This window comes from Ailuropoda melanoleuca, chromosome 18 (assembly GCF_002007445.2).
Source record: "Ailuropoda melanoleuca isolate Jingjing chromosome 18, ASM200744v2, whole genome shotgun sequence".
In the NCBI taxonomy this organism is placed as follows: Eukaryota; Metazoa; Chordata; class Mammalia; order Carnivora; family Ursidae; genus Ailuropoda; species Ailuropoda melanoleuca.
In genome coordinates, this window is record NC_048235.1 from 33,408,149 (window position 1) to 33,421,211 (window position 13,063).

General features: G+C 40.3%; 2 protein-coding genes across 4 annotated transcripts in view; one reads left to right on the forward strand and one right to left on the reverse strand.

Annotated features, from left to right (window-relative positions):
- The window catches only part of ADAM9 (ADAM metallopeptidase domain 9), a 142,681-nt gene extending 136,602 nt beyond the window's left edge, over positions 1–6,079 (reverse strand). The window contains exon 1 of one of the 3 annotated variants that reach the window (XM_002925248.4): positions 5,782–6,072. In XM_002925248.4, coding sequence (XP_002925294.1) covers positions 5,782–5,878 — 97 coding nt within the window. In that variant the 5' untranslated portion in view covers positions 5,879–6,072. Of the gene's footprint in view, positions 1–5,341; positions 5,689–5,781 lie in introns of those variants that run through there. The other 2 variants (XM_019805972.2, XM_034647445.1) reach the window with 2 other exon arrangements.
- A 380-nt stretch (positions 6,080–6,459) lies between these two features.
- On the forward strand, positions 6,460–13,031 carry TM2D2 (TM2 domain containing 2). The gene is made up of 4 exons (XM_002925249.4): positions 6,460–6,710; positions 7,512–7,599; positions 9,432–9,547; positions 10,510–13,031. Exons 1-4 carry the CDS (start codon positions 6,484–6,486, stop codon positions 10,721–10,723), a joined length of 645 nt encoding a protein of 214 aa, XP_002925295.1. The 5' UTR covers positions 6,460–6,483; the 3' UTR covers positions 10,724–13,031.
- Positions 13,032–13,063: the final 32 nt, after the last annotated feature.

A 13,063-nucleotide genomic window follows, 5' to 3' on the forward strand; every position in this document is an offset into this window, starting at 1 on the left:
AGCTAAACAATATGCAACTCAAGTTTTTTTCATTACAACTCAGAAGAAACACCACAGAGAAAAAGAATGGCTCAGAAAAGAGAACTACAATTGGTCAGACAGATATTTAAAGAGCTTTCAATTTCAAACAGGTTAAATGACTTTATAATGTCAGATCTGAAACTACGGATCTTTCTGTGAGACTGTTAGCAAAGATAACAATCCAAAACAGGAAAATAAGATACAACATTCTTTCTGTCCTTCTCATTTTAAAGCAAAATTCCTGGTAGGAAAAAAAACACCACCACAATTAATCATTTATTTTTAATGTAAAATTATAGCATCCAAAAATAACTATTGTATGTAGAGCTGTTATTCCAATACTGACTTCTTGGTTTTAAAAGCCAAGGATCTTTCTGAGTGCCATAAGGAGTTCCAGAATATCATAAGCAATGTACATATTTTTTCCCATATTCCTTCTTTTTTTTTAATCACAAATAGTAGCAACCTTCTCATGGGAACCTAAATAACATGTTTCCCATGTTACTACAAAGGAAGTGCATGCACATTATTTGTATAAAGCTTCAGCCTCAGCACTGCTGACATTTGGGGCCAGAAAATTCTTTGCTATGGGGGGCTGCCTTGTGCAATGCAGGATGTTTAGTAGCACTCATGGCCTCTATCCACCAGATGCCAGAAGAACCATCAGTATGACAACTAAAAATATCCCCCAGGTGCCTTGTGGGGGCAAAACTGCCCCCAGCTGAAAACCATTATAAGGATATAGTTCATAATAAAAATAAAAATCTTAATACGATCAACTAACAGAGGATACAATTTGTATTTTAGAATTTGACAGAATAAGCACACTGTCAAAAATCACATTACTAGGAAACATGGGCTGGAGATAAAAATAAGAGCTGAAACATGAAACTTAGAGTCTCTTCAACTTCGTGAAAGTAAGGGAAGGGTGTTAGTTGCATTTCTTTACTCCTCTAACTCCTTAGATCTTTTTATGAACAGTGTTTTGAAGAAAGTCTAAGTATATGTTTCATAATAGTAACTGTAGTAGAGGGAAACAAAAGAATTCTACTTAATTGCAAAGCAAACAAATGTGAACTATGTCATGGGCTTCTCTCCTTTCCTTCCTGCCTATTATGGAAACAAACAGCCACCTTTAAATACTTTCACTATAGAAGATAAACGTGAGTTCCACATACAGCATAAATAAAATAATTTTGTGGCCCAAATTATTTTAAAAGAGAAATTATTGTAATTAAATCCATAAAACCCTGTTACTTTCAGCCACATATTTCCATTCCATTCACAAGGTCAACCCCAAATAAATATATATCATATATAAATACATATCATATATAAATACATATCATATATAAATATATATCATACATAAATACACATCATATATAAATATATATCATATATAAATATATATTCAAATATAATTATAATTTCAATTGCTATGTCCTACCTTTTTACATTTTTTGAATGTTACAATTTTTTTTACATTCTTTTTTTTTTTTTTACATTTACCCATCTTCACATTTAAAAAGAACAGAGCTTTGCTGTTGTTTGTTTTTAAGTGCTCCTATGGGAAAACCACTAACCACTTATAAGATTTAATGCCCTGGAGAATTTAAGTTCCTCTAGCAAGGAATTTCAGTTTCTTGAGACAAAGGACAGTCCCTTATAAGGACAATATAATTTATGGATCATGTGTTTCCTGCCCTGATACAGTAAGAATTCAATGACTACGTGTTGAGTAAACTACTTCTTATCTTTACGGCCATACGTAATAGATCTCCTAATTGTTAATTATCATGTATAACCTGAATTAAGCTTTATTTTTATGATTAATATCTTTTATACCAATTCTCCAGAAATCCACATGGTCCACACATTTGCATTTTAACTGCAATGCTCTATGTCATTGTATGGCCTGCTATAGACTGCTTAGCCACCCCTCTCAGGTAGCTAGGATCAGAGCTTCTATTCACAGCAGGATTCTAATATCAGCAAAGCCAATGGAGCAGGCTCTCCAGGGGTCTACCTGCAAAAGGGTTCTAAGGAGCGACTATAAAAGGAAGAGGAGAATAAGGCTCCTAAAATGAGCTAAACCATGAAAAATCTCATTAAAAGAAAAATGTGTCAAAGGGAAAAAGGCATTTCCCATAAACTGTCCTTGATATAAACTAAAATACTCTAATTCTTACATTAAGATAAACATAAACAAATACAAAAACAACTCCATACTTAAAACTGACCAAATTAAGTGAACTCAGGTTTCCTAACTCATTCTTAAAAGGTCTGATTCAAGTAGTAGCTCACACATGATCACTTCAGAAAAACTATTTGACTAAAATAACAATGTCACAAAATGAGAAATAAACTAAAATAATCTCTCAACATACAAACAAGATTGTACAATTCAAAGTGATACCAAGAGGACGAGATCTACTTACGAGGCAGTCTTATAGCACTGACTCAAAGGATAGCATAACTCCAAGACTGAGATACTCTACATATCAAAGGGAAAAAAGTATCATGAGGCTATCTATGTCATGTATCTGAGGTTGTGCATAATCCAAGAAAAAACTTTCAGTTACTTAGAGCTTGCACCTTTGGGGAAATTCTGTAATAAACCAGGATTTTTTTTTTTTAAGATTTTATTTATTTATTTGACAGAAAGACAGCCAGCAAGAGAGGGAACACAAACAGGGGAAATGGGAGAGGAAGAAGCGGGCTCCCAGCGGAGGAGCCTGATGTGGGGCTCGATCCCAGGACCCTGGGACCACGCCCTGAGCCAAAGGCAGACGCTTAATGACTGAGCCACTCAGGCGCCCCATAAACCAGGATTTTTAACAAAAAACAAATATAAAGTCAACTTTGATGAGATAAAATTTTAAAATGCATTTTGAAAATTGTCTTGAACCCAGGAACTTGTTTTGTATATATTTTAATTATAAATGTGTTCTTTTTTACTTAAAAGTTGGAGAGCAAAACTACCTTTAAATTTAAAAGACTACATTTTCCTATATAGCAAAAACACAAAGATATCAAATTCAAATAATTTGCTGGTACCCAAAAACAAAATTAGTATGGACTTAAGCTCTTACTACGTAGTTCATTTTATAGTGATTCACCATGAGTAAGCTTTAAAACTCAATCTCTTTAGAATGCTAGTCTTTGAAAAAAAAAAAATTCTAGGTCTGCATCATAATTACTACCTTAAAAGAGAAAATCAGTAAAGGTTTCATACCCAATTCCCTTTGTTATTTTTTCACAATGATATAAAGTTACCTTTGTCAGCCTCAGTTTGTTGGGGTTTTTTTAAGTTTACTGTAAGTGTCAGCCCTTTGGAATTTATACTGCATTTCCTCATTGACACAGTTTAATAAACGGTAGTAAAGATCCTACCAAAACCTACTCAACTTCTAGTGTAACCAATGTGTGGGTGGTACTTACTGAGTCCTCAAATTCCTCCTCATTAACAGAAAATGTTTCAGTGCGTGTTTTAAACATCCTGTATTGCAAAAATTTAGTCAGCTGATTTTGGAGGAACATTCCCCTAGAGAAATATGAGTTGACTCATTGCTCACTATTACAAAAGCCTCTCAACTGGTCTCTCCCAGCCTCCAGTCTCTCCCTCCTGTATTCTGTCCTCCACTGCTTTGCCAGTTACCTTAATTGCAAATCTAGTTATGTCATACCCGTATTTGAAAAACCTTCTTGCCCAAAGAATGTCCTACAAGGTAAAGTCCAAATCCCTTAGCATGGAATAGAAGGCTCTCCCCAACTGGTACCAACCTACCTTAGCTTCTTTCTTTCATGCAGACCACCTGCAGACATTCTCTTCATTCCCTAATAAGTCATGTTCTTTTATCCCTCCCTACTCTTGCAAAAACTCTTTCTTCTCCTTAGAAAGCACTCATATCCTTTGACTTGAACATTCCCTGATGTAGATGAGTTCAAATAACAGTTATACTATAAACCTCCCCCAAGGTTTTATACATCTCCCAGAAAGACTGAGCACACTCAGTCACCCCTTGTCCCTCCGTAAGCATTAAGCATGGTGTTTTACAGGAATTTGATAAATGTTGACTAAATATTGAAAGCATACCCACGCTTAATTAAATGAAGGATTGGCCATAAACTGTTAAAGCCACAGTTAAAACCCATTAAAGATATTCTGGGGCACCTGGGTGGCTCAGTCTGTTAAACATCTGACTTCAGCTCAGATCATCACCCCCAGGGACCCCAAGTTGGACTCCCTGTTCTGCATGGAGTCTGCTTCTCCCTCTCCCTCTCTCTTTGCTCCCCCCTCCTCCCCGCCTTGTGCTCTCTCATGCTCTCCCTCTCTCTCTGCCCCCTCCCCGTGCTTTCTCATGCTCTCTCTCTCTCAAATAAATAAAATCTTACAATTAAAAAAAAGTAAGGATCTTCCATTCACCTATATGCAAGAATCCAATAATACATACATTAACATTAAAAATATAGTCCCATTTACATTTGCAAACACAGAGAATCATGGATTACTAAAACTCCAAATGTATACTATACTTCACCTTATAGATTGGTAAATGTTAACCATCCATGAAAAGCACAGCAAAAACAGTGTTAACCAGAAAAGATATGGTGTCTTCCCATTCAATGAAGTTTCAGTATTTAGAGCTTCAGAATTCCAACTACGAGGCAAATTTACTTAATTGACAAAAAAAAAAAAGATACGAAAAAAATGTAATTAGTTTCCTGAAGGTCAGCAGTCCTACATTGAAATCTTCCATCATCACCTTTGAACTACTCTCAAGGCAACCTTTAGTAAAAACGCTCATTCTCCATCATACTTCACAGCTAATAAAGAAAATAAGAGCCATGCAAACAATAATTTAATGCAAGAGCCAAAATAAACGAAACTGTTTCCAGAAAGAAGCTAGAGTGTTAGCAATTTGTTTCCACTACGTTTGGGCATCTCCAGGATAAATACCTTACATATTCAAAGGGAGTTTCACAATTCAAAAGCAATCTCACATAAACGATTTAATTCTTACCATAATCCCGTGATTTAAGCAGAGCAGGGATTATTTTCACGGACTTAAGACATAACGAACCCAGTAAAAATGCAGATAAAACACTGTTTAGCTATAGAAACTAGCACTTCGCTTCCAAAAATACGTGCTCTTTACTGTAACAACAAAATGACCCAAAACAAATGAGCAACCCCCCTTTATTCCATCACTAAATTTAGTTCGGTGGACATACCAGTGACTCCGCTATTAAAATGAACGTCAAAATTTCAAATTATGATAACCTGGAGCAAAAGTTCCATCTCCCGGTCTCTTACCAAGTGACATCAACTCTACAAGCAAAACCAAGCTCCATTTCTCAAAGCAGTTTAAACAAGAACACACCCTCGGCGCGCACTCAGACTCCAAGGCTTTCAGCCGACTCCCTGGGGTCAGAGTCGGTCCCAGAGAAGTCCCAAGAGAGTCTGGGGGACCCAGCTATGAGCGAGATGGGGGTGGGGCGCACTGTAAAAGGCTCTGCCAAGCCGGAAAAGGAGGAAAAGGGACCAAGCAGGAGAACACTGCCAAGAAGGGTTTGGGGCGCCAGACCCCGAGTCTCGGGTCTGAGCACTGTCCACACACAGCTGGAGCGACTCCGCCTCCCAACCCCAGGGCCAGTCCCCGCCAGGCCCCTCCGCTCCGGCACCACAGGGTAACTCCGAGCGTCCCAGCCCTAGGAAACGGAAATCTCAGAGGTCCCTGGGGGGCGGACACCCACCTGGCCGAGCCCCACCGAGAACTGGGCCCACCAAGCCAAACAACAGCAGCCACTGGAGCCGGAGGGCCCCAAAGGGCGAGCCAGCGCCCGATCCCATCGCGGCAGATTCCGCAGGTTCCACTCAACACTCGGTCGCCTCTGCCTCCGCCTGCTCCATCATTTCCCAGCCCTGCCGGGGCCCCAGAGCTGGCCGGGATGCGCGCGCCCGGGACGAACACGCGCTCGGCACTGACGCAACTCGGCTCTTGTCCGAGCTCGCTCCCGACATCGCGCTCCCTACGCTGACGTAGAGAAAAATCCAGTCGCCGGCGGGAGAAGGGGATTTCTGTCCCGGCCGCTAAAACCCTCACTAGCCTGCCCCGCCTACTGCCATTCATGCTCCGCCCCCTCTGCTCCCAGGCCCGCCTACTTTGGGCGTAGAAGGACCTGATTGGAGGAAGCACGAGGAGTAAAAGAAGGTGGAGCGCGAGACCGAGAAGCGGAATTGAGGAGCAGAAATGAAGGGCAGCCCCGCCCCCTGAGCAGCCTTTTCTGATTGGCTTGAGAGCGTTGGGCGGAGCGTCGAGCTGCACGCCCATTGGCTGCTTGGTGGCGAGGAGTGAGGCTCCTCGGAGAGGCCTGACCAAACAGGGTTTGCTGGGGTCGGATGTGCGGGCCCGGGTTTGTGGTTGAGGTCGGGTCTCAGCCACTGGGCCCGGGAAGATGGTGCTGGGTGGTTGCCCGGTGAGTTACTTACTTCTGTGCGGCCAAGCGGCTTTGCTGCTGGGGAATCTACTTCTGCTGCACTGTGTCTCTCGGAGCCACTCGCACAACGCTACCGCCGAGCCGGAGCTCACATCCGCTGGCGCCGCCCACCCAGACGGCTCTGCGGGCGCTCCGAGCTGGGAATATGGCGACCCCCATTCTCCAGTCATCCTTTGCTCTTACCTGTAAGCTACCCAGTCGTCGAGGCGGAGATGGAGATGGGAACGGGGATATATGGGTGTTGGGGTGGGGGAAGGGAGGTTGTTTTTTTTTTTAGACCCTCTCCACCTGAGGATCTGATAGTCAACCCGCGGAATGTAAATTTCATGACAGGTCTCACTCCTCTCACCCATGCAGGGGAAAACCTTGTGTGTCGGTGGCAGATCCTTTGGGATCCCGAAAGAGGAGAACTAGGGAGGAGTGACATCATATAGTCTCCGGAAGAAGGGTACGAGGTTGTGCCTTCTCTATCCTGCTCCCTTTAACGGAGAATCCATCGTAGGTGCTAGTAATGAGGCACAAATGGAGTACATTACTTGTCCTTGCCTACAAGGCACTTTCTTCTAAAAAAGCAATATCCTAACCGTTGCAGAACCAAGTCATTTTTAACGTCTCTTTATAGTCAATGAGAAAAGGCGTTTGGGAAATGCAAAGAGAACTGGGAATCCTTTGGCTTCAATTTTGCTCCCATTGCCTTGTGGCTCTTTGCTTGGAAAGAGAGAAAGCCATGGAAGAAGTAGAATCCATGTAGAAATAGGACCAGAAACACTCCCCTTCCCCAATAAAAGAATCATTTGGACGGATGGCTGTTTGACCTGCTTGCTGTTCTTCAATCTGACAGTAGCTCTTGCCTTGGGGAACAGTCAGAATTAAACCCTAGAAAACTTGAAGAAATGTCTTTTGCCTGTTTTGATTATATACATGTAAACAGCCATTTGCAAAAATCATATGAGAATGATGGTCGTGATCTTACTTGTGATTTACAGACCTGATGAATTTATAGAATGTGACGACCCAGTGGATCATGTTGGAAATGCAACTGCATCCCAGGAACTCGGTTATGGTTGTCTCAAGGTGGGTTTTTATTTTGTTTTGAAAGCAAACCTTTGCATAGAGAAATAGGACTGGCTAAATGCTGTTACAAAAAAGTATATGGGGTATGAAGTTACCTTTTTGTAGACTTCATTAGAGTGACTTACTGGAAGTTTCTAGCATGGCTAGTGTCAGTGACGTTCACAAGACATTTCGTTTCCTCAGGAAGAAGCAGTTTGTGCACAGACCAACCTGTCTTTGGCTCTTTGGGCTGAGATTGACTGATTTAAAGCTATTATGTCACCTCTTCATTATCCTTCAAGCGTGCACTTTCCTAAAAGAACAAAAGAAAGGCTTATGCACTTTTTAAAACTAATAATGGATTAGGCTGTATCTTTGTTACACATGCATTTGGGGCAAAGCTCCTTTTGCCAGGGATCTTCCTTTTCATGAGACAAGCAGTTTCTACCATGTCGTTAGGAAATACATGGGGTCTATCAGTAGCTGCCTTCGTAGGAGGTTATAGTATTCAAGGAGAAGCCTTTGGTGACGATGGCCTCTTGGGGTGGAAAGAAGCCATTCAGTTCCATTAATAACATCCTAGTTAGTCTCCCCAAAACCAGCGAAGTTCACGTACGTCCTCCTGATGCTGCATAATGCAAGTCAAGGTTCAGTCAGGTGTAAGAGAGTTATGGGAAGACATGGTCTGTGCTAAATCAGAGACGGGAATAAACCTGAAAGTAATAAGACCCCAAAAGCAGCTCTTACTGCAGTCTTACGTAAAACATTTTCAATACAATGAGATTTTGTTCTGTTGATAATTATCAATGAAGGTTTTGAAGGTTTGAGTTAGCATTGTATAGAGATCACTTACTTTTGCCCATTTTATTTTTTTTTAAGATTTATTTATTCATTTGAGAGAGAGCAAGAGCAGGGGGAGAAGGGGTCAGAGGGAGAGAATCTCAAGCAGACTCCCTAGTGAGTGCGGAGCCTGGACACAGGGCTCGATCCCATGACCCTGACACCAGGACCTGAGCCGAAATCAAGAGTCAGCTGCTTAACCAAATGAGCTACCCAGGTGCCCCTACTTTTGCCCATTATAATTAAAAACTGAGTTGATCCTGTCAGGGCACTCAAACTGCGACTTTCCCCAGAAGTCCTAGAGGACTAGTACTCAGGCACCTGAATCCCAGGGGAGGTATGATTTCCAACTCCCTTCCCTTTGAGGAATGCACCAATGAAAATAATAGTGAAGTACTTACTAAGGTGCCAGTGGAGAATGTACAGCTGTGCTTTCTCTGCTAGAATTCAGTTACATAAATGCTAAGAGGTTCTGTTCTGAAATTTTTTGCTGAAATATAAACGTAATCAAAAATGTACTATAGATATCTGATAATCACACATTCACAACCTAAAAAAAGTTCTGAGTCAGATAATTCTGAGGTCTTTTCCTAATTATGTTCATTTATAATATCTATAAAACAGACCTCTAATACACATTGACTTTTTAAATACCCATTTCCAAATGCTCAATGTGCTGTCTTTCCTGTAAATATAGGATAATTAAAACTTTGTGTCCATCTATTCTAAATGGTATTTAATGAAGCTGATTATAAATTTTTTCACTATATTAAAGAAGCTAGTCACAAAAAAGAAAAAAAGGAGTTTATTTAAAACAACATACAGTTAGGGTGAAATAATTTAAAATCACTTGAATTACTAAATTCCTTGCTCTTGAACACAGCTTTACCCCAACCTTGTTAGTATGATTATTGTCCTGAGTCACCACTTATTAATGAATATGAAGATCTATTTTGTGTAACTTGCTTTGGTAAGTTTGGGTTGTTTCTTTTGTTTTGGTTGTTATGCCACAGTTTGGTGGGCAGGCCTACAGTGACGTGGAACACACATCTGTCCAGTGCCGGGCCCTCGATGGGATTGAGTGTGCCAGTCCTAGGACCTTCCTACGGGAGAATAAACCTTGTATAAAGTAAGTGTTACTTTGAATGGAGTAGCTGGTACTTGGATAGGTAGAGCTATTTTCCTTGTCATCTCGTGATGTGACTTTTTCTTTTACCTTTAGTGTTAAAGGGGCAACATGATTACTGTGCATAATCCAAGGACAGGAGCGATGTGGTTATAAACAGAAAGGACACTGTTATGAGACCAGAGGCCATAAGTTCTGAATGTTTCTTTCATCAGCTAGCTAAGTGTCTGTGGAAGCCCAGAGACTCTGTCCTTCACCTACAAAATATAGGAGTTGGACCAGAGTTTGGACCATCTAGCTCCAAAATTCCTATGATAGGCATAAATCCTGTGAAAATAGCCTTAATATTTGAGGAATAAAGGTTTTATTATGAAAAGTGTGGATCTCTGTCCTGGAAGATAAGTTTATCTTAAAGAATTAGGGTCATTTCTGTAAATTTTGCTGAAAGGCACAGAATGTATTTATATCATTTGCTAATGGAGAGTCTGTGGTGTTTAGTGATGATATTAGAGCAACTACAATTGAGTGTTATCATAGTATGTAAGACCCAAGTCCTTATTGAAGAAACCTCATTTTTAATTGCCACAAAAGAAGGGTATACGGAGATGAGTGTTCATCTGAGGAGAGACGACAGCGTTTCCTTAGAGAACTGCATTCAGAAGTGCAGCCTCAGGAAAGGAGCCTGAGTCAGGGAGGGATGCAGGCCCAGACTCTGCTTCTCCCAGGATGCCTACAGAGCAAATGTGCTTGATTATTTCTTGTCCAGTCCAACTCAGTATTCGTTCCTTTATGTCCTGGGTAGTACTCTTTTGAGAGCCTAGGCCAACTAGAGATTTTCTTTTTGGGGGAGGATAAAAGGCCACAGAGGGACTGCTGCACCATCTTTTCGCTTATGTTAAATTCATTAATCAATAAGTTTTAATTTTCATGTGGTAAACATCTTCCTTCTGATTCCTTCTGTCTAGATATACAGGACACTACTTCATAACCACTTTACTGTACTCCTTCTTCCTGGGATGTTTCGGAGTGGACCGTTTCTGTCTGGGACACACTGGCACGGCAGTAGGGAAGCTGTTGACACTTGGAGGACTTGGGATTTGGTGGTTTGTTGACCTTATTTTGCTTATTACTGGAGGGCTGATGCCAAGCGATGGCAGCAATTGGTGCACTGTTTACTAAAAAGAGCTGTTGTCATGGCCCAGAGAGGCATGTCTTCTGAATTCATCTCTACAGGCTCAAAACTCTTCCTTAATATCAGACCTGACCATGACTTTCCCTCTTTGGAGGGAATGGGTATGGTTAGGAAGGATTCTTTGGACTCTGGGTTTGCAACCCAAATTTTACCTTGCCGACTAGAAATGACAAGCAAACAGTGTTTGGGAATCAAGTGTGTACCTTGCCTCCCATACAAAATATAAAGGATAGTGACTAACTTACAAATTGCAAAGGGGTTTCCATACTGTATTTCTGTACATTGCTGTATCTTCAATACTTTGGAGCAAGTGGACCCAACAAGATGAGCAAAGTGAGTATTTTTGGGTGCCTTTTGTGACCTTGAATCTTCGTGCAGAGGAGATCTGAAGCTGAACCAGTGAAAATCTTCAGCCCAAGTAAAACGGCCATGGATTTTAATACACACTGAAATTCTGACTTTCTGAATTTAAATTACGGAATAAATTTTGCCAACCTGGAATGCTGTTTGGTATTTTCAGTAGGTAGAGTGAGACTCAAAATTCTGTATTTTTTGCTAAAAGCTAGGCATTTGAAATGAACCACTCTGCTAATAAACCCTATTGTTATATCATTATTATGCTCCAGAGGCAGTATATTCAGTAAATTCTTCATTTCAATTATATTTTGAAAGCCCAACAATAATCAGATATATCTGGGTTAAGCTATCCTCTTGGCTATCCTATCTAAAAATTAGTTATTTATGAGTTTAGAGAGCTATGTTGTAGGCTGGTAAAAAATATCTCCTACAACTAACTAACTAGAAAACTATTCTTCACATTTATTTTAGATAAGGTAAAAAGCCTTGTACCTTTGGGGGAAAAAAAACAAACAGATTCTTACTTAAAGGACAGAATTACTGAGTATTGGGTGGAGTTGGGAGGTGATTTATGGGGGCAAAAAGAATACATTCCGTCAAAATAAGCATGGTGCCAGAAGCTATCGCTGTGGGCTACCAGAGTCCGTTGTCAGGAAAAAGAGACGGTCGAGCTTTTACATTCCCAAATCACTAGGAATAAAAGGAAATGTTCTGAATTATAAGTTCTGAGAAACTTAGTTCCCATCCTTTGCAATTTAAGTTGAAAAGAACTTTTAAATATGAAGTAAAAGGAGGACTTTGTGGACAAGTTGAACTAGGAGCCCGATATTCAGGATAAATTCTAGAAACAATCAAGGTAGAACTACTCAAAATGTAGTCTCCTAATCATTGACTTAAAGAACCAAGAATCACAGTTAAAATAACACTGGATATGCTATCATTATGAAGCAGCTTTTCTAAAAGTTTCAGCTTTATTATCCCTGATGAAAATGAACACTGTTCTTATATTATTAAATGGTTGGCAAATGTGTAAAAACTAAAACAGATTATTCTGTCTTGAAAATTCTGTACCACGTTGACCTTAACCTTGTTTGTAACAGTAATAATTGGTAGATTCTTATTCATATGTCTATACTGTAAGTATATCGTATTTTTTAAATTGTTGGAGGTTGTGAAGAAACTGGACCCCCTCCCCAGGAAAAAATGCACATAAACAAAATTTTGCATAGCATTTAAGGAGATGCCATATTAAAAAAAAAAAAATCCTAACTTTTAAGAGAAATCTGGAAAACAAATTAAAATCTTACCAAAGAAAATAAGATACTACTCTAAGCCATAAATCCTGCCTCATCTCACACTTTTCAAAAAATCTCCTTCAGGATATTCACAAACCCCAGCAAAAGCTATTTTCTTTAAAAACACCAACACTTTGGCAGCTTTCAGACTCAACATCACTAATGTTGCCAGGAGGATGAGCTTGGATGAAAAGGTCAAAGTCTGTAAGTTATTGAAGGATCTGTCCTATAGAAGAAGCCCTCGCCCAGTCAGAAAGCTTTTGGAGACCACTGCTAGGGTGGGCCTGAGAATCTGATGTTTCTCTGTGACAATCTGCGGTTGTCAGTTTGAATTTGACTTACAAATGATGCCCATCGTCCTCATCTACAAACCTTGGCCAAACGTGGTACAACCTGAAAAACTGATTGAGAAAGGCAGGGTTACGAGAAATTCTATTCCCTTTGCATTCTGGATTCAGGTTGTTTCTTCATATTTGGTAGGTCTGCTCGTGTATGTGAGTGTGTGTACACGCTTGTGTTATATCCAGTTTGTGGCTACAGAGAAGTTTTAAAATCCACAAGTGTCCTTCTGTCAAGGTTAAATTAGAAACTGCTTGTTTTTCAGTTGTTTCCTGTGTTGAAATAAAATGTTATCAGCTTCCCAGACTTCCTGGCACCATGTCCTTCACTTGCTTT

Bases quoted from the DNA above. Each gene is read 5' to 3' on its own strand.
- TM2D2 (XM_002925249.4), top strand. From the start codon at position 6,484: ATGGTGCTGGGTGGTTGCCCGGTGAGTTACTTACTTCTGTGCGGCCAA. The intron at 6,711-7,511 runs GTAAGCTACCCA...TGTGATTTACAG, and splicing joins GTCATCCTTTGCTCTTACCT to ACCTGATGAATTTATAGAAT. The intron at 7,600-9,431 runs GTGGGTTTTTAT...GTTATGCCACAG, and splicing joins TCGGTTATGGTTGTCTCAAG to TTTGGTGGGCAGGCCTACAG.